This window comes from Chamaea fasciata, unplaced genomic scaffold, assembly GCF_029207755.1.
Source record: "Chamaea fasciata isolate MVZ Bird 193981 ecotype frontalis unplaced genomic scaffold, bChaFas1.0.hap1 SCAF_5, whole genome shotgun sequence".
NCBI lineage: Eukaryota > Metazoa > Chordata > Aves > Passeriformes > Sylviidae > Chamaea > Chamaea fasciata.
The window spans coordinates 63,262,529-63,282,361 of record NW_027094090.1 but is presented as its reverse complement, the minus strand read 5'-3'; the positions used below and the strand labels follow the sequence as shown (position 1 = coordinate 63,282,361).

The window sequence follows — 19,833 nt, the reverse complement described above, 5'->3', positions numbered from 1 at the left end:
AGAGGTTTTTGATACCTCAGATAGCAATTGCTTAGACAATTGGAGGTGATGTAAGATAGTCATCTAAACCTGACTTTGAATACTAATGCAATTTTCAGTTTTAACTGAGGTACCACTTGGTAGAAATATGGAGACATTATAACCTCTGAAATATAGCACGAGTGAAAACTGCACTGGAATATTGCCCTGATTCGTAGCAGACACGCTTTTTAAATGAGAATGCTAACAAATAACACTTCAGACCAAAAGCTGTAAGAATTAAGACAGTCTGAAAAAAACCTCAGCTATGGTAAAACTCTCAAAGCTATATAAGCTTGATAAATTTTATTTCTCAACCTATAGGTTAGTCATTGACTTGTGCATGGTCATTAAGTACCTATCTGAGGAATAGACTTGCCACAGTAAGGAATAATTTAGTCTAGGAGTGTAAATATATACGAGATTCACTTATTTGAAGCCAAAGTAGAGAGAAGACTAGAAACTGGGCAGCAGAGAGCTTTGAAGGGTGTTTTTTTCATTCCTTTTACAACACAGTCAGCTGTTGGTACACCTAAATGATACGCTGGCTACTATACAAAACCAACTTATTTCTTTTTCCCTTGGATGTGTTTTAGCTCCGTTAGTAGGCTTTTTACAGATTGCACCCAGATTTGACTGGCTGCCAGACTGTTTTATACTTCTGGTCAAGCTACATAACCAGACTGTGGTTTTCAGATGAAGGAATTCTTTGAATGGAATGTCAGTTTTTGTTAACATTAAGAATCACAAGTATGAAAATTCTACCACATAAATAAATCTTGCTAAATTTCTGCCCTGGGAGTTGATGTTAGTCAGATGCTTACTAAAGGATTCATGTGTGTTTGGGTGTTTGGATCCAGGAAGTCTTACTCTCACCTGTTCTTAGTGTTCCTTGCAGTTTTCTCTGGAGAGCTGATCTCTTGCTGACAGAAATAGTGGCCTGATCCAATGTGGTAATGCTTATGTTCATCCGACTGATTGTGTTTGGAATAACTGTTAAAACTGCTAACCTGTTCATAAACCAAGTCACTTCCTCTGTCGTGCGTTTGCCTTTCCTGCAGGAGCAGGTGGAGTATCACTGCTAAAACACTCCTGGTCCTAGATAGAGAACCCAGCAATGTAAGTCACTGCCCCAGGAGCCAAACTCTTTGTTATGTGGTTGTAAAAATTTAGCTTCAACAAACATGATCTTATGGCCTGCTTCTCCCTGCTGAAGTGGCTCCCCTCTTCCTCTAACAAGGGTCTCTATCTTCATACCTGCTCCCAGCGCTCTTGGAGACTACAGTAACTTTGTCCATTGGGAATGGAGTGTACTTTTCCTGGGGAAGGCAGCAAGACTAAATTATTCAAGCAGTAGCTAACACTGCAAGATTTTATTTTTTTATTTTGTTTTATTTTTTTAGTAATAGCATGCAGAATTTTGGCAAGATCTGCTGGGCTTTTTTTTGTGTGTGTGTGCCTTACAATAGGTGGGTGTCTGAGGGTGGCAGGCTCTTGGCAGCATTTCACATTCCATCTGATGAGTAAAAAATAGTCAAAAGAATAGCTAGTGTTCCATACCTTCTTTTTCCTTAATGCAATGGGTAAGTCATGCACATCAGATCCATGAACATCACAGATGGTGGCGTTAATGCTTTTTAAAGCCTTGAGCAAGTTTGTGTGGAGCTCTTCAGAGGACAAAGGTGGAGGAAATTCCTCAGTACGTGAAGCACACGCTAAACTCAAATGGGTGGGGGGCATCTCCTCTCTTCCTTCCTCATCCTTCCCCAACCCCTGTCCCCAGAGTGAGCTGTGTAGTCTTATGCTAGTGAATGCTCTAGTAAGAGCAGCTATTTGGGAACCCCAGGCTCTGTTAAGCAGTTTTTGTGCTTGAAGTTCTGAGAGAAACAAAACTATGGCTTAAAGCAGAAAAAGCACCATCCCATGGAAACCCTTCCAGTTGCTCCTCTCTGCTGTGGAATACATCATTACTACCAGGGACTCCCACTGCACCTTTCAATTTTCAGATCTCGGACCAGTCACCTAACCTTTTTAGCTCATTATCTCTGCTTGTGAAAGCAATGCATTGTGGGTATTTTTGGTTTTTTCTTTTCAATTACATTTCTCTGTGTTTACTTTGATCAGAATTGATTGACTTGTTTTCCTGAGGTGTTGCATCAGTTCTTTAAGATGCCGAATAATAATACTTTGCATGCTTGTGTGATCAGCCAAATCTTATCGCATGTCTAATGTGCAGGGTAAAAGCAGGTGATGTATGGATGTCAGAAACAAAAGTCATGCAGCCCTGTGAAGCCTGAAAAATGTAATCAGGCACAAGTCTCTGAACCACACTTCCTGACATAGGTGACTCCAGCCCCTGTGGGATGCCTTCTGTGAGGGGCTCCTCAATTTCACAAGCCCATTTCATGAAGTCAATGTTTCCATGTGTTTTAGGGGGTAACTAAAATCATTCCAGGAGAATAACCAGAGTGGAGGTTTCTAAACCCTTGTCTCTCTCTTCAGGATGTCAGATCTTTTTGAGTGAATATTTACTGTACAAGATGGTGGTTCCCCTCCCTCTCTCCTTCGCATACTGTCTCCCCCTCTGCCCACCCCTTCCCCCTTTGCATGCCATGGAAGATGACTTGGAGCCGTGCGTGCGCACACACATTCTCTTGCTGATTTGCTCCTGCCAAAAGCCCAGGTTGTGGATTCATACATCACCTGCCTGTGTAAAATGCATGTGCATGCTGCCGTCCTCAATAACCGGAATGTGTTTTCTGTTCTTTTGTTTTTTTGTTTGGTTTTTTTTTTTGGTGTTTGTTTTTTTTTTGGTTTTTTTTTGTTTTGTTTTGTTTTTTTGTTTTTGTGTGGATTTTCTGCAGTGTGGTTTACCAGGACGGATTTTACGGTGCTGACCTCTATGTAAGTACACACACCGGAGCCTTCTTTTCCCCAACCCCTGACAAGCCAGCCTTTTTTTGTTTTCTTTTCTTTTTCTTTTGGTTTGTTCGTTTGGTTTGGTTTGGTTTTTTAAATATCATTTACTTTAATTTTCTTCTTCCTTGTCGATATATATATTTATATATTTAGGAATGCAAGCATGCTTCTCTGTCACTGCGCTTGCCCCTGGGTGCAAGACCTAAGCCTTTGGGTTTCCTGATCATTGCCAGGGTCAGTTTATTGGGTGTCCTATCCCCCACATGCATACTGGTACTAATCAGTCTGAGAGATGATTAGCAAATTAAAATTTCTCTCAACACTTCTCTCATTTACATAATTTGGATATAAAAATAACAGGACTGGTTTAGCCTCAGACCTTCCCTTTCCTTCTCCCCCTCTTCCCTCCCCTTTCTCTTCCCTCTTGGGGCCCTTTCAGGTTTGATTTATGCAGCCCACACTACAATGAACAAGTTGTATGTTTTAAAATGTTGATGTGCCACTGGGATGTGGAGATTATCCCTTTGGGGAAGACACCGGTACTGTTTAAAAATGGAGGCTGAGATGCTGGAGTGAAAACTGACGTCTCATTTTGCTGGTAGGAACGGCACCTAAGTAGGCTAGATTCTCTCATCTCTTCAGGGAATTGTAAAGTACAAATATGTGGAGATGTTTGGTTACAGGAGTCAGCAGCCTCCTCCTGTTTGGGAGTTACATGTAATACCATGGGAGACTTTGTCCTGTCATTGTCTTTGTCCTACCCAGTCAGTCTGTATTGCAAATCTCCAGGGGTGTCTGTGTGTACATAGGTGGCTTGTGGATGGAGGTATTTGAACTGGCCAGTGAGAAAAGTGCTTACCTCTCCTAGGGAAAGCTGTTGCAGAGCAGGAATACAGTAGGAACTTGCCTTTCAAAACAAAAATGTTCAGGGCCATGACTGCCACTGCAACTCGTGGCCAGCCTGGCTTTATCAGAGTTCCCAGTTGTGGCATTGTAGGTCTCATCTCTTTGGAGCTGCGAAGTTTGGTATAGTTTGGGTAGTGGCACAATTGTCAGCATGAATTTCACATTCCCTCTCCTTTGAAGGTGCTATTCTTGACATTTATAAAGAGGATCCTGGGGTTAGACTCAGGATAATTGGTGGAACTAGTTTTTGGATTTTGTTGGCTTATATGGAGGATCAAGTTCTGGACAGGCGCTTTTTTCTGGCCCAGGTGCAGCAGTTGGAAGATGTGCTCTTCAGAATAGAGAGAACTGCGTGCATTTCTTCACTCTTCCATATACTGTCATGCATGCAGTCCTTTAAAGACTGATCTGCCTAGTCAAGTGTTTCTTTATAAAGCTGTGTCAAGGACTACAGAAGGTTCTGCATTTTCCTGCCTCATTCCTAAAACACCACCTTTACAGACACTGGCTTTGCTATGACAAGTAATCAAGAAAGTAGGTGGTGCTCAGTGCCTCTTCCCACAGGTGGCTTCTAAAAGGCTGCCATGTTGAAAGGGGAGACTGGCCAGGGTCATTCCTTATTTCTTTTGAGAAAGCTCCTTCAGAGCTTTTGTTGGGGAGGAGAGGCTTATTTAACATGTAAGGACAGAAACTTCAGCTGTGAAGCACTCCCGTAAGCACTTGGTGCTGCAGAGCAGTACCGCCATGCTATGTAACATAAAGCCAAGCTCCCAGGTCATGTTAGAACCATTAGGTGGATTTCTGATGACTTTGCTGTTGGTGGCACTGGTGTCACTGTCAGAAAGCAGGATGATAGAAGAGAGGACTGCATCAAAGTAGATGGTGGTGCTTTTTCCTATATTATTGCTGGCCAGAGCCCTCCAGTGGAGCTCAGGAAAAAGTTACCATTATGCAAACTTGAAGTTGCCTTTCCGAACAATTTGCTTGGCACAGGTGGAATGACTTCAGCGTCTCTGTGTCTCACTGATTTGTTGTGCTTCTCACTGCAGTGCTTCCATCCCTCTGGTTGCTGTGATAGGTTTACCTAGATTATGGAAGGTATGGCAAAGGATACTTTAGTTAGGACTGTGGGAAGTTATATCGAGGTTCTATTAAGACTTCTGAGTCCATAGGTTTGTGGAAAGGAGCTGAGCTGACAGGGACTGGTTAATGGTAGGCGAGATGAAAGGGAAGTGTCCCAAGTTTGGGCTGCCTTTTCTGCATATATGCTATGCACCAATTTCTCATTTTCCTCCTCCTCCTTTTCCTCACTCCTTTTTTCTTTCCTGGGGCAACCATCCTGCTAGCCATTTCTTCTGTGAAGAAGGCATTCCATCTGTTGTTGGATGCGTCCCACTCTGGCAAGACACCTGAATTGATAAAACAACCTGCCCCAGGACGCAGAGGGCTTCATTTCGGATCATAAGAAAGGTTATCTTTCTTCTACAATGGGGTCAATCTGGGTGGTGGGGGGGAAACCCAAACAAACCCACCTGTGCGAAGACTGCTCCTGCCTGTGAAAAGCGTGCTTGCATCCACTGGAAAGAAAAGGCTGGTGAGCCCCGCTGTGGGCTGTTTGTATGATTGTTTCTTTCCACAGCTGTGTTTTTTTGAACTGCTCTTCCTGTGTTCTGTTATAGAATAGTCTTACAGGAACCAATCATTAGCGCTAAAATACCTCAGGTAGGAGTGCCAGTGTGACCTGCGAACCAATCAGATTGTGGATTGCAGTGGAAAAAACTGAATTATACTAACCATTCCAGCACCACGTTAGAGATGGGAACAGAGGCTTTTTTAGAGCAGCACAGACTCCCATGTGAGCCAAGCCCCTGCTGTAGCAGGGTGGCGTGTGTCCAGATTTCATATCAAGTGGCATTTCACTCAAAATATAAAAAAACAAACAAAAACAAAAAACCAACAAAACGTTAATTCAGTGGAAGGGTTAACAAGGTCATGCTTGTCCCATTACCATGTAGAAGCACCTGCTGCAATGGACACCGTTGTCCTGTCACCTCTTCTAATTCATTCATGCTCATTCCTGGTGCACGTATGCCACCCTTCTAATACAGAAATACCAGAAGCGATTCTAGCCCTTTCTGCTTCTTAACTTCTGTTATATGGAAGCATGGGGGTGGAGAAGACACGTCTGAGAGATGACAAATAAAAGGTCCTAAAATTGGGCTCGCTGCCTAAACCTGGCAAGCAATAAAATGTACCTAACTGGTACCATGAGTTACACATTTCTCCGGGGTTATGGACACGCTTGTGTCCTAGGGGCAGAAAGGCTCTTTGGAGTAAAAAGGACAGTGACATACTTTGTGTGCCCTTCTAAGGCAGGAGGGGAAAAAGAAAAGGGAGGTTAATATTACACTGGCATAGTAAGCTGTAGTTTTGGATTTCCTCTTGCTCTCATTGGATTGATCACCTGATATGGACTTGAAGAGTGGAGGAGAAGATGTACTTGAGCTGAACTGCATAAAATGCTTATTTATCTTCATTAATGCACTTGGTAATTGGAATGCTGCTTTAGTTGGGATTGCAGCTTCCTGTATATGTTGTTTTTCCACGTTTGTCTTATTTCAGAAAATATAAGACAATACTGAAAAAGCTGCCATCTAATGTTAAAGAAGGAATTTCAAATAAAATACAGCTTTGTTGATGAGCTAAGGACAGTGACATCACAGAAGAGTAATTTTAAATTTGGGCTTTTGTTCATACTCAAGCAGTACAGCTGTTTGACAGCTCAGGTCTGTAGGCTCAAGCACTACGCAAGGGAAAGGGATCCAGCATAGCCCCAGCAAGACTGGAAGGCTGGATAGACAGAGAAGGAGAACTTGAATGAAGATAAGCAGCATTTAGGCTGATGTTAATTTCTCTTACGTGCTCCCCAGACAATCCAAAAGCCTATACCAAAGAAGGCTGATCTTGATTTACACAGTCCTTTTGGTTGTTTTTAATGCCCAGTAAAAGTGCATAAGCTTTCTCACTAGTTCCCATTTCCTTTTGGAGGCAGTAATTAAACTGTCCCATTGATAGAAACATCTGTGACATAACATCTTCACAAGAAGCTCAGCCACACTTCTTTTGAGATGAGATTAAAGATTTTAAAAAACTGAACCTGTATGGATAACCTGTCCCTGTGGAATCAAATAGGTGGAGTGGGAGTTTGCATGGCTGTCCTGATTTTCAGGCACTATGCCACTCAGTGGTTTCTTCTGTTGCAGTTTGGCTGTGGCACTGAAGGAATGTGTTGAAACTGGCAAGGGCCTTTTTTTTTTCTTTTTTTTTTTCCCCTCTTTTTTTTTATTTTTTAAAAAGTAATTTTTTTTTCATCTAGAAACACATTTTTTCCTCTTTCTTGCTGTGGTTGCAGATGCTGTATGCTGTTATAATTTATATTTACTGGAGTACCTGAAGTGGGTGGCACCAGAAATCACTAGGGGTCATAGGACCCTGCAGCTGAGCTTGCAGATGAGCTCTGCATATCAGTTACAAGTTTTGTGTGAACAGGAATAGCAGGAGAAAATATCTGGTGCATTGGACAAGCTGAACAGGCTTTAGATGCATTTATTGAATTACATAGGTGGATCCTGGGTTATGGAGAATAGGAGCATCAGCTGGGCAAGGCAACCTGTTCAGTGTCTGCTCTGTATGGTCTCAGAGCTTGGTGAAAAGATTTATGAAAAAACAAAGTATCGTTGCAACAGTCTTCCTCTTTCCTTCATCCTTTTTTTGGTGTATTTGGACCTGCTGGTCATGCTAAATACATCCCCGTCTCAGAAATCTCCCAGCTGTCCACACTCATTGCTCCTATGATAGGAATGCACCATGGCCATTATGATCCCCATTTTTGGTTTTATTTGGTGTACACATAAGTAGACTTTGCAGATTGCTTTGAAATGAGCAGGTCTGCCTGTACGTGTGTACCTCTATCCTGAGATTTTTTTTTAATTTCCTTTTTTAAATAACCAGTAGCTTCAATTTTGCATCAGTGCATGGTTAAAAAGCAATACACGTCAGCTATTTCTTAACTTCATTTCTCCAATGAATTATTTCTCCTTTTTTTCTTTTTTTTTTTCTTTTTTTTTCTTTTTTTTTTGTGTTGTTGTTGTGCAGTTGACTGAAGAAATGTTAACATCCCGCTCTAAATCTCTCAGTGGAGTCTCTGTTCCCTTCTCTGATATAACAGATGGGTTATTGCTTGTTATAATTATTAACATTGTGGTGTGGGACAGGGCTAGGGTGGGAGCCATTCTGGGGGGCGAGGGCGGGGTGCTGCGGGAGTCTTTAAGGTTGGAATGTTAACTCCAGTGGTGACTGACTGTTTCCGTAATAGCAGGTTGTTGTGGCTGCACGCTCTAGTACTTGAGGCTGTGTACTTCACTGAGCTTGTGGTAGAGCCTAGGGCGAACTGCTGTCCCAAGAGAATGCTGGGATGGATAGAACTAGCCAATATGAGTCTGAACGTGGTGACTTTGCTGGTTGTTCTAGCTCCAGATGTCAGCATGCTTAGTTTTTAATTTTGATTAATAAATGTTACTCCATTCCCCCTCCCACACCTGATTCCAACCCTTCTTTTCTTCTTCTTTATTTTTCTTCTTTTGTTTTGTTTTGTTTTGGTTCTGTTTTGTTTTCCTTTATGAGAGACATGAATTAAAAGAGAATTATATGATAAGCCTTTTTGGTTTCAAACTGCATCATGCTGTCATGTTCAGAGTATGTGCCAGGCACGTTTTGAAGCGGCTTCTGGTCTGAAATGTGACTGGCAAGTGTGGAATTGTGGGGCAGAGTGGGAATCAAGGGTGCATTGCTAAGACCAGCTGCCCTGCGGAGGGTAGTGCCTGGAGAAAATGCCTCCTACTCTGTGCCCAAGTGTTAGACCAAGAGTTCAGGAAGCTCATAGCCTAAGGGGAATACTGCAATGGCACTGGTACGAAGTTTGGTCTTAATTTGGTGAGGTTAATGAAGATTTGATTTGGATTAAGGCTGCACCTCATTCTTCTTGCCTCTGTCATGTTTAACATGGTGAAATGGTGCATGTTTTACATGCAATGATAGCATGGCAAAACCAAGCTTAACATCCCCAAACCATCAATCCAAAATGCAGGATTTGAAACAGCCAGGTGAGATTAAAAGGGCTAAACTGTAACATGACATATTTTCCAGGCCAAGTGGTGATGTTTCACAGGGATAGATCTGTGTTGCTTTTTCTCCTGTAAACCAGAAGATTGAAGAGGCTGCAAGTCCCTTTCTACTGGAGTAGGAAAGGGCCTGCAAATATGTTTTGGATAGCACGTTGGCCTTCACAAGGCTAATGCAGGCCACACGAAAGAAACCAATATTAATTTTAAATCATTACTTCTAATTTAAAAGCTACCCAGGTCCAGACTGAGTGAGCACTGTTGAGGAAAGACACAATTCTGTAGTGGAGCTGATCTTGTACTCTTAGTTACATGTATGCAAAAGATACATAGGCAAGAAGTGGTAGAAGTATGTTAAGCTGATTCTGGAGGTGAAGAGCATAACTCTGCCTTCTGGTCCTTCAAACCCTGAAATGTCAATTGGAAGAAAAAAGAAAAAAAACAGAAGCAATCTGGAATTTTCTGATTTTTTTTATCGCTCGTTGTGTTTCTAGAAAGTCAAAACTGTGGTTCATTTACCAAGCCTTCACTCCCAAGTTAAAAAATAAGTGTTCAAAAATAAAGAGCTAACCAGGGCTTCAGAGCCCCCTTTGCTGCCTGCTGTGCCACCTTTGTGCCTGGTCTGAAAGGTGGCTGGCCTTGTTCTTCCAGTACTGCAGGCCTTGCTCTGCCCCAAGAACTCCTTGTGGGAGTTCCAGGAGGAGACTCACAGGTCTTCTCTGAGTCAGAGTTCACATTTTGCCAACACAGCTGTTAAGTACATTTTTAGTAGCTACCTCTGATCAACTTTGCTACTGGTGTGTAGCATGGGCAGGAATACAGCAGAACAGACTGCTCTGGCATAATTTCCCTTGACCTGTTTCCTTCTTATATGGAAAGGAGGGGAGAACAGTCTGGTTGGCCTCAATATTGGTTTGCTTGTTGACAGCCCTGAAAGCACCAGGCACTGTCTTCTCTGACCATCTTTTCCTGGTTGCTTTTTGTCTTCTCTGGCTATTAATACTTTTGCACATGTGGACCCAATTAAATTCTAGCCCTTAGGGTTTTCCTGACTGTAGAAGAAAGAGAGTTTAAAAAAAAAAAAAAAAAAAAAAAAGGTAGGAATTTCTCTGAATGGTCCCCTTTCTAAAATACTTCATAGAAAGTGTCCACCTCTGATTTCCCCTCCTTAACAGGAAGGGGCCATAAAAATTACCTTGCTTGCAAGATTCTGGGTCTTTCCATTTCCTCTGTGCCAGATTGCATTTTCTGTAGGGTTGTAACAATGCTCAGTCTCCCTTTAGTGTATTCCTTTTGCTAAAGAGGATAATGGAAGGGCGTCCCTAGTCCCTCTAAGGAAAGGAATATACATTAGTTAATGGGTGATGCTTGGAATAGTCATGACATGGGAGCTGATGCAGTTTGAAACATTTCTTCTCCTTGTGATGTGTGTGACTTTTTTTAGTTTTTTTTTATGCTCTGCTTGAGTGGACAGGTATCTGTAAAGTCAGTTCTCTTCTCTCCTGCAGGGTGGATACGCAGCCTACAGATATGCACAGCCTGCTACTGCAACAGCAGCCACGGCCGCTGCAGCCGCTGCAGCAGCTTACAGTGATGGGTATGTAAGGGAGAGGTGTCCATGGGGGCTAGATTGCTGTGCTCAGGGATTCAAGGAGCATTGATCCATCACAGAACTTCTGCTTCTTTCCCCCATTTCTTTGTCTTACCTGCACTCGCATGTGCGCACATGCATGCACCACCCAACACGGAAGACTTGAATGCAGAGTTTGTCTCTGCTCCCAGACAGAATTACCCTCAGTGTATGTGAGCTGGCACAAATCATGTCCTCTTCCCTGTCCTTGTGATTCTCCTCTGCACAAAGCAGGCAGCATGGTTACAGCCTCGGAGTCAGAGATCTGGCTTTAGGCAGGTTACTTACTTGGGTGCATTTCCCTCCCCATCATAAAGTAAAAATGACTCAGCTCATGCAGTGTTCTAGGATGCTTTAACATGCAGCTCTGAAGAGATGCAAAGGATTGTCTTCATCAGAGTGCTTGCCTTGAGATTTTTCTTTGCCTGTGCAGTGAGGCTATGTTTTAATGCTAGCACATTAAAGTTTATACTCCTCTCATAGTGGAGAATCCCTCACTGCTTTCCATTTAACAGCTGTTACTGTGCCAGTAGCAGTAGTGCCAGCAGTCACTCTCCTCCCTAACTGCATCACGCAATTACCCAAAGTAAGGGATGCACTAGCTGACATTTCAAAGGTGCTGACCTCTTTTCTGCAGGTCAGGCTCATGGGCTGTGCCACATTCCTCCTGGCAGACCTTTCTCTTGCCCATCTCATACAATGCATGGCGGCATGCCCATAGGATCTCTCTGCAGAGGAGCTGCCTGCGTGCCTGTGTGTGCATGGATGCATACATGTGTGTGCAAGGGCATGCTGCTGCTTCCATTACCTGTGGTCAGACAGCGATTTCTCTGCCCCCCCCAAGTGACTTTTCTTTTTATATCTTTTCTCCCTCTCTTCAGTTATGGCAGGGTGTACACAGCAGATCCTTACCATGCCCTTGCCCCTGCCGCTAGCTACGGAGTTGGCGCTGTGGTAAGTGGGATTTTCTTTCTTGTGCTGTTTCTCATTTCCAGCATGGGGAACAGCCACTGGGTATCGTGCTATGAAACCTCACCCGGAAAAACTACTTTGTTGAAGGAGGAGGACCTTAGCAGCAGTGCTGGGTTCCCAGTTGTTCCACATTTCTATCTGTGTGCACTAAGAAACGAACCAGGCTGTCGGAGACCAGTTATTACTTGGTCTTTCACATCATCTCGTACAATGAAAAATGAAAATGAAAAGCAAACAGAACTGCCAGGAGCCAGAACACTGTTGGTGAATCAGTAGAACTGTATCGAGGTGATACATTGAGCAAAAATCAGAAATAGTTAAGAGATTCAGGATACCCTTTCTTGCCATTTTCAGTTCTAGGAAGCAAGGGAATAAGTTGTTCTTGTGACATCCTGCATCAAAGCTGCTTCACTTGGTTCCCTCTTGTACTACTGGAAGGATGCAGTGTCCTGCCTGCCAGCAGTAGTTATGCAAGGGCAGGATGAGGTATGTTGGCATTGGAGGGGAGTGGAGCAGCTTGTTGAAAACACATGCTTGCCCATCTGCTAGCCAGCGCAGTATCTATGTTGTTGCAAAGGCTGGAATACAAATGTGCTCAGAGAAAAAGACATCTAAAAATAGATATCTGCAGTGTAGTACCTCCATTTTAGCCTCAGCTCATCATGTGGATTCTCTTTAGGGTCAGTGAAGGAAAAACAGGTAATTCTAGGATACCCAGTCATCATATCTATTTTAGACCTTTACCTTGAGGTGAGGTGAAGAGCATCCTAGAAGTGCTGGTCTCTGCAGTCTATAAAGGCAGCCTGGACAACTGGCTTGAGATAGGACTGGTGAGTCCCCTCTTTGGTACTGAATTCCCTTCCACTAAGACTTGCCAAACTTCACCTCCAGCTGGCTGGCCATGAGCATGCCCTCCTGAGCCACTTCTTTGGTTTTGCAGGCAGAGTTCTCTCTTGCTTCTTAGAGGTGCTGACGGTGGTGGGTCAGTGCCAGGACAGGTCCTTCCAGAAGCATTTGGGTGCTGTCCTGGGTATCTCTTCACAGTTCTCCTCCTAACAACCTTTTCTTCTCCCATTTAATTTCTACAGGCGAGTTTATACCGAGGTGGCTACAGCCGATTTGCCCCCTACTGAAGTGACGTGAGCCCCCTGCAAGTGGGACAGCCCCCCCAGTTCATGAGGCCTGGCTATTGCAATATTTACTAGTAGAGGAACTCTATAGCAAGTCGAGGAGGAAAAACAAAAACAAAAAAAAAAAAAACAAAAGAGAAAATACTTTTTTATACCTCACTATGTTCTTCGAATATGTATTTTTTTTCCTTTAAATTTCTGCCTTTAATTCTTTTGTTCCAAAGATTGTGCTTTTTTTTCGTTTGTTTGGTTTTTATTTTCATTTTTGGTTTTTTTTTAACTGTGGTAAAAATAATGCATTTCTGTGTCTGTATGTTGGTGCAGAGCTTATCCTACCAATCACGGAAAAGGCGATTAGCGATAAGGAAAACTGTTAGAAACTGATATCATGCAATTAATCAGGAACTCGCAGACAGAGTTACTTCCCTGGGTCTGGTGCTTGGTGCCTGTGAGACAGGAGGACGCGAGGGAGAAGTCTCCACCTGCCATGTTTCTGGTCTGCAGAAGGAAGCACACTTTGGCTGTGGCTGGGACCTGAATGCTGGTGGAAAATAGTAATTTACATTTGGAAATGGGGGAAATGCAGAGACTTTCCTTGTTTCTATCACCATCTGATGCGCACAGGTTCGTGACAGTTTCAGCAGTGTCAGAACTTTAGACTTCGCAAGAGAAGAGTCCCTCAACCTGCCCAAAGACTTCAGCTGTTACCTGCTCTATAGGGGACAAGCCTTTGAAAGGAGTTTTTGATGAGGATGATCTTTTCCCCACACACAGAACTTTTACTCGCTGATTTTTGTCTGCTACAGGTGGCTGTAATTGTCATAGTTTTCATTCCTCCTTTTGAAGATCTTTCTCTCTTGCTGTCCCTTTCCTCCCCTTCATTCCTTGAGGAGTGGCAGATGGAGTGCAGGATCACACCGAGTACCTCTGTTGTGGACAGCAAGTGATTAAACTTGGGGAGGTGAAGCACCTGCAGCCTTGCAGAGGAAGAAAGTGAGCAGAAGAGTCGAGCATGGCACACGTTCTGAGGCCCAGCATGCAAGGGCTCTGCTCCTGTTCATCCTGGGCTGCTTAGGTGCTTCTGCAAGTAATCTATTTCAAATAACGTGAGTGAGGAAAAACCAGTCACGCATAAGCTGCTCAAGGTGAGGGACAAGCACGTGGGTTTGTTTGGGGGAAGAGGATCTTTTATATCTAAACGTGATCCTGAAGTAGTTTTGTATCTGGCAGAAGCAGTTTGTGCAAGCTCTGAATTCATAGGAACTTCCTACCACAAGCTATTTCAGGCCCTTCTATAGCTGCATTGGAGCCCCTGGGTTTGTTTTGCCCAGCTTCTCACAGAAAGTTGTGCACCTGGTCTGCTGAGTCTGTATAAACACTACATACTAGAAGACTTGGAAGGATAGAAACTATTTAGCTGAGGGCTCCACGACTCCCAAGACCATCTCCCTTCTGCTCTCACAGAGAATTCACTGTGTTTCAAAGGCAGCACACTTAGATGGCTGTGATGTGGAATTGCTGCTCTCCAGACCTCTCTGTTCAGGTGCTCGCTCCTAGAGTGGTCCCAATAATCCCAGTGGTCAGAGGCAGGCTCTAATCACATGCTGGAGAGATGCAGAGGTATAATTGTATCAGGCTGCCTTGACTCCATGGATTGATGCTGGGGTGAGCCCCTGCCCTCAGAAGTGCAGCTTAGAGTATGGATTTGTTGGCGGAGCCTCTCCAGCTCCTATCAAACACCTGCTTTTCCATCCACCACTGATAGTGAATAGGAAAATTCCTGCATTTAACACTAAGCAACATCAGCAAGCAGAGGTCCTGCTTCTGGGGGGGTGTCCTGCTCCAGCCACACACAACCACACATTTTTTGTTCTTCTGCAGTGATACATGGAGCATCTCTGTGCACAGCAGAGTGGAGGCACCTCAAATGGGAAGAATGGGGATGCCATTAGTTAAGCTAGAGACCCTGAAGCTATTGATTTTTCTGGAGGAATAGCTAGATAAAGGGGACACCAAACTGCCAGCCTGTTGGCCACCTTTTTTTTTCTAGTTTTATTGTTGGTTTTTTACTTTTTTTTTTCCAAGCCAAAGTTTGGTTTGTTGCTGTTATGACAATTTTTTTGTTGTTTGTATATAAATATTTTAGCTTGAAAATAGGGAGGGGGAGAACAGGGTGTTGGGACTTTCACAAAATCTAGGAAATGAGGGAGACTCGGGGAGCTTGGGGGCTTTTACTGCCTGAGTTGAGGTAGAAGAGGGAGAACTTGTGGTAGAGATAGTCATATTCAAGGGGAGTTATTTTCACTGCAGAGTAGCCAGGGGACTTGTGGAGCTGGGATGCAGCAAAAGCCTCTACTTGACTTGTTCTCCCTGCTGTGGATGGAGGGCCTGAGCGAGGCCATCCCTTCCCACAGGCAGTTCCTCAGGCTGTGAGCCCAGGAGCACCTGCAGAGCCCTGCTGGGCCAGCTGCTCCCCCACTGCCCCTCTCCCACATTCAGTTCAGCTGGTTCTGACTATGGCTCCCCAAAAGCCTGGTTCTCCCTCCCTGAGTGTCCTCCCCTGCCCTGGCAGTGCCACTTGCAATCCCCCCTGCCACTTGGCCTCCCTGGGATTAGGGAGGCCAGCTCCATTTTTGCCTCCTGGCAGAGTCTATGCATGGCAGCTTCAGCCCGCCCAAGTATATTAGGAATGTGAGGGGTTTAGTGCAGAAGCACCCAACCTTTGGGGGGCCGTAGACCCCCCATCTCTGAGTAATACCTGTTCTGAGACCATCCAGTCTGATTCCTCCTGTATCCGAGCCTGGCCTGCTCTGGTCCCTCCCTTCCAGGCTCCTCTGGTGCATTAAGCAGCCAGTGTTTCTGTGGCTCCATAGTTAATGCTGCAAGATCCTCTGAGAGAGCTTGCTGATAGCCCAGCTTCCTGCTCTCAGCACTGAGCTGCAGAGGGGACACCAGGACACTTGCGTGGCTGGGGGCCAGAGGTAGCTCACTGGTTCCAGGTGTCCAAAGCACCAGACCTCCCAAAAACTTGCATGGCAAGGTTTCTTGAGTGAGTGTTGTGCCGTGACAGGAGAGCTCTTCAGCCTTTCTTCCCTGTTGGCAAACAACAGCACCAGTTTCACTCTGATGTGTTAATGAACTGGCTAGAGACGCTTCCAGAGTAGCCAGTGTGTGGCTATATCCATCTTCTGAAGAAGTGAGGACAAAGCCTATATCTCCCTATGCAAAATGAATTACGTATAATAAATTGAACTGGGCCCTGGCTTATTAGAATGATGGCAGCTAGTGCTTGTCCGTGTGATGGGTCTGCAGTCACAGGTCCCTTGCAAAGCAGAGTTTGGCTTTCTGAGGGAAACCACTCAGGCAGCCTGGCAAATAGCTTGCTGTTTGTCACCTCGTGGTCTGGTGGCATCTGGGATTCCTCTTGATGCAGAGAAAAAAATGTGTCATTAAGTGTAGCTGTTTGTACTTTCTTGCAATAGGTCCAGCCAGCACATGATGATATACAGATGAAATTTTGGATTGAAGAGTTGGTTTATTTAATGTGCTGGTCTGTATTTCCTTGCAGTTACAGTTGTGCTGGTATAAAGTAACATCTACTGGTATAGTGTATTCTCTACTGGGAATAAGTAAAATTGGTGCCCAGCACATTAGCAAACTGTTGTCCTGGACCCCATGTGTGGGAGGCTGCACTATTGTAGGTGGGTCAGCTTTTCTAAGAAAAGCCATGACAGGACCTGGAGGCAATGGAGAGCTCGGTATGAGCCTACTACTATAGCCAGCTTTTCCCAGGTTAAGCAGTTAGGTGGATCCTGTGTCATGAGTTCAGATAGACAAAGCCATGTTTAAAGATAGCTGTGGCTTGGCTGTTCCAGTGCCTGAGAGGGAGCAGACTTGCCCAGCGAGGAGCAGTGGCTCTGGAGTCTGAGACCTGTGTTTCGGACAGGGCTCTGTCAGTGACCCCCTCAAGGGTCCTTGTGATGCAATCGTATTGCTACTTTAGACTTCACTTCCCCATCCCTCAAGTGAAGTTGAAGTTTTTCCCCTGTTCTTACCTGTTTTGAGATCCATGGATGTGAAGTGTACAGCAAGAGCTGAGGAGGGTTTTCTGAGTAGCTGGCCCAAGTGCTAGTTGTGGAACGGGTAATGAAGCCATTTCCATGCCTGTAAAGAGACACCACTGGCTGCTGGGCTTTCAATTCCAGCATCCAGAGCTCCCTCAGTAGGGAATTCAAAGCAGAGCCTCCCAGTTCTACCCATGTTTTTCCACAGCCCATCCCTATCTGTATCTTCCCATCCTAGCCACGAAGATGGAGGCAAGTGGAAAACAGGTTTGGGGAGCACTTAGGAATTTAATAAAGGGAAACCCAAACAACAGCTCTGGGGAATGCTTTTGCTGAGTCTAGCTCCAAAGGGAAAGCACACAGGCAACCTGGCAGAGGGCCTGCTGCCTGTGACCCTCCAGCCTGGCAGGGTTGGGGAATGCTGTCCTTGGTAGAGGGGTGATTTTTAAAGTGTTTTACCTGTTTGCACTGTTTTAAAATAGGAGGGGGGGGAAAAACCAACCTAGTGAACAAGATGAACATCCAATGTAAACTTCTTTGTGTTTTTATTTTTGACATGCTCTTGGATAATGTCAAACATTTTGTAGTATACACCAGTGAGACTTGATTCTTTGTTGCATAAAACACTATTTTTGGTGATGTTAATGTCTGAAAAGCCCATTCCCTCCATCCTCACCTTACTGATTGCCCTCTATGCCCTCCAACCCTAGTAAACTTCTACAATGAAAACTCCAGTCAACAAGGCAAGCAGGAGTCTGATAGCCAGAGCGTGAAATGGGGCCCTTTGCAAGCAGGCTCTGGGGTTTCTGCCTGGTATGCTTTGCTCCAGCCAGGAGCTGTCAGGGGAGCCCCATCCTTCTGCAGTGCCTGCATCAATGGCAGCCTCAGTGGGACTCGGGATGGCCAAGTCCCATCTCTGTTGCCACTGCTGACCTTGGAAGACAGCTTCTTGCTGGGGCTGCCAGTGCTGCCCATGATTGTCCTCCTGGGGCCATGGGCTGCAGCTGGCCCAGGCTTGTGCAGGAAACCAGCTTCCCATGCTGCCTCTCAACTCGTGGTAGAGCAGGATTGCATCAGCCAAAAACCTTGCCTGATTTCACCTGGAGACTGCTCGTGTCTAAAGCCGTCCACAAAGGTATTTATTTGGCTGGCAGTCAGAGTCAGCAAAATGCCCGTTAATCTTAGGAATATTTTTTCTTTTTAAATTTTTGTTGATGTTCTGAAATGGGTCAATAAATCTCTTGCCAGATTCCCAGTTTTCTGCTGGTGGAGGGGCTTGTTGCTTCCCTGAGAAGTAAATTCCTTACAGAAATCAGGCCTCCCACATTAGTAGTCTCAGTTCTGGTCATGGTTTTTTCTATTTTTTTCTGTTCACAGTATTTTGAGTGTGCGAGTGTTGTAGTTTGGCGGCTCAGTTTGGCTGCATTATCAAGTGACAAAATCATCCTCTTTTACCCCAGAGGATATGATTTGGTTTTGTTTTCTTTCCTTGGGTTTTTGTTTGTTTGCTTGGGTTTTTTGTTAGGCTTTGTTTGGGGTTTTTTTGTTTGTTGTTTTGGGTTTTTTTTAAATATGATAAATCCTGCTTGTAAATAGTTGGAGCTAAAACCTGGGGCTGACAGCAAATGAGAACCAGGGCTGTAGAGTGATACGGAGCTGGTGGAGTATTTTACTGACCTCACAGGCTGATCTCTTTGAGACTTGGAAATTTTCAGTGCGAGGCTGAGATGCCGCAGCACCTCCAATGGCAGCAACAGACTTGCCCCTTCTCACAGTCTCCCCAGCACCTCCCATTGCCAGGTACTGCCAGGGAACAGGACGTGTCCTGAGTGGGATGTGTTCCCTTCCCCTGGACCATTTCCTAGGACGCCCGAGCCGCTTGCCCAGGGTCCCATTTCCCTGCTGACTCTGGAGCAGCAGTATCTGCATCCCAGGGCTTTGTGACAGCCTTTAACTTCCCACCCTCCCTTGTTAAGTATCATATTGTATAGTAGCTTTCAGACCATACAGTATTCATTGGGTTATTCCTATTATTATCAAGTAGCTGGAATTGTGAAGGTTGGAGTAGTTAGATCTTTAGCTTTTATTCCTTTTTTTTGTATTACTATCCATGTGTATAAATTATTGATCATGTTGCTGGCTTTTATAAACTCTAAGCAAGGGGGGAAACCCTTCCTAACCCTTTGCAAATGGTAATGAAGCACTGTTTTTAAATAAAAGAGAGAAACACCAGTCTCCTGGCTCCCCTGTGTTGTCTGTTTTTCAGCACATCTGGATGAATTTCACTGGTGCATCACCCTGGCAGGTAAAATGCAAAGAAAGGAAGCTGGTGTGAAGAGCAAGCTGAGAGATTGGATCTTCTTAACAGTGATAAAGGGTGAAACCTTGGCAAGTCACACTGGCAAAATCCCAGCCCCATCTGTTCCTATACCAGCCTCTCAGAAAATCCACACCGTTCTCTGCTATTCTTTCCCATTGCTGCTTATTAGCAGAAAAGGGCCAATTGCTTGGTATTTGATAAGAAGCCTTTTTTCTTCTTCTTCTTTTCTCTCCAAGCCTAGTTGGTGTTTGAGCCTGTTCATGTGAAGGAGAGACAACCATTTCAAGTTACAGTATCAGCATCTCCTCTAGTGCCTGTGTGGTCAACCTCGCTCCATCTGTATTAGCACAGGTTTAATAGTTAACACACAACTGGAAACTGGGGTTCCTGTGTCAGTGTAAATTTCCTCTGGAAGTCTGGACATGTCTTTTAATCACTGCCCCTGTTGTCCTGCCTGTAAAAGGAGTATTGCTGCAGACAAACAGAAATTAATTCGCATTCTATGTAGTACTTCCAAATCCTCCAGTGAAAGATGTCATGCAAAAACAGATCTGTGTAATCAGGTGCCTTTTAAACTGAAATGATCCTAAAAATAGCAAACAATAAATCCCTGTGGCTGATTGGAAGTGATTATTGAAACAATGACTGAGCAAAATGATACAGACAAATATGCCTAGTACAGTTGAGGCTGGTG

At 44.5% G+C, this 19,833-nt stretch overlaps 1 protein-coding gene across 14 annotated transcripts in view; it reads left to right on the top strand.

Moving 5' to 3' along the window:
• RBFOX2 (RNA binding fox-1 homolog 2) overlaps nt 1-19,051 on the top strand; it is a 171,299-nt gene extending 152,248 nt beyond the window's left edge. For 6 of the 14 annotated variants that reach the window (XM_066184020.1, XM_066184016.1, XM_066184026.1 and 3 more), the window contains 4 exons: nt 5,523-5,565; nt 10,532-10,620; nt 11,535-11,607; nt 12,714-19,051. In XM_066184020.1, coding sequence (XP_066040117.1) covers nt 5,523-5,565; nt 10,532-10,620; nt 11,535-11,607; nt 12,714-12,758 — 250 coding nt within the window. In that variant the 3' untranslated portion in view covers nt 12,759-19,051. Of the gene's footprint in view, nt 1-1,079; nt 1,138-2,882; nt 2,923-5,522; nt 5,566-10,531; nt 10,621-11,534; nt 11,608-12,713 lie in introns of those variants that run through there. The other 8 variants (XR_010720878.1, XM_066184017.1, XM_066184018.1 and 5 more) reach the window with 8 other exon arrangements.
• The last annotated feature ends 782 nt before the right edge of the window (nt 19,052-19,833 follow it).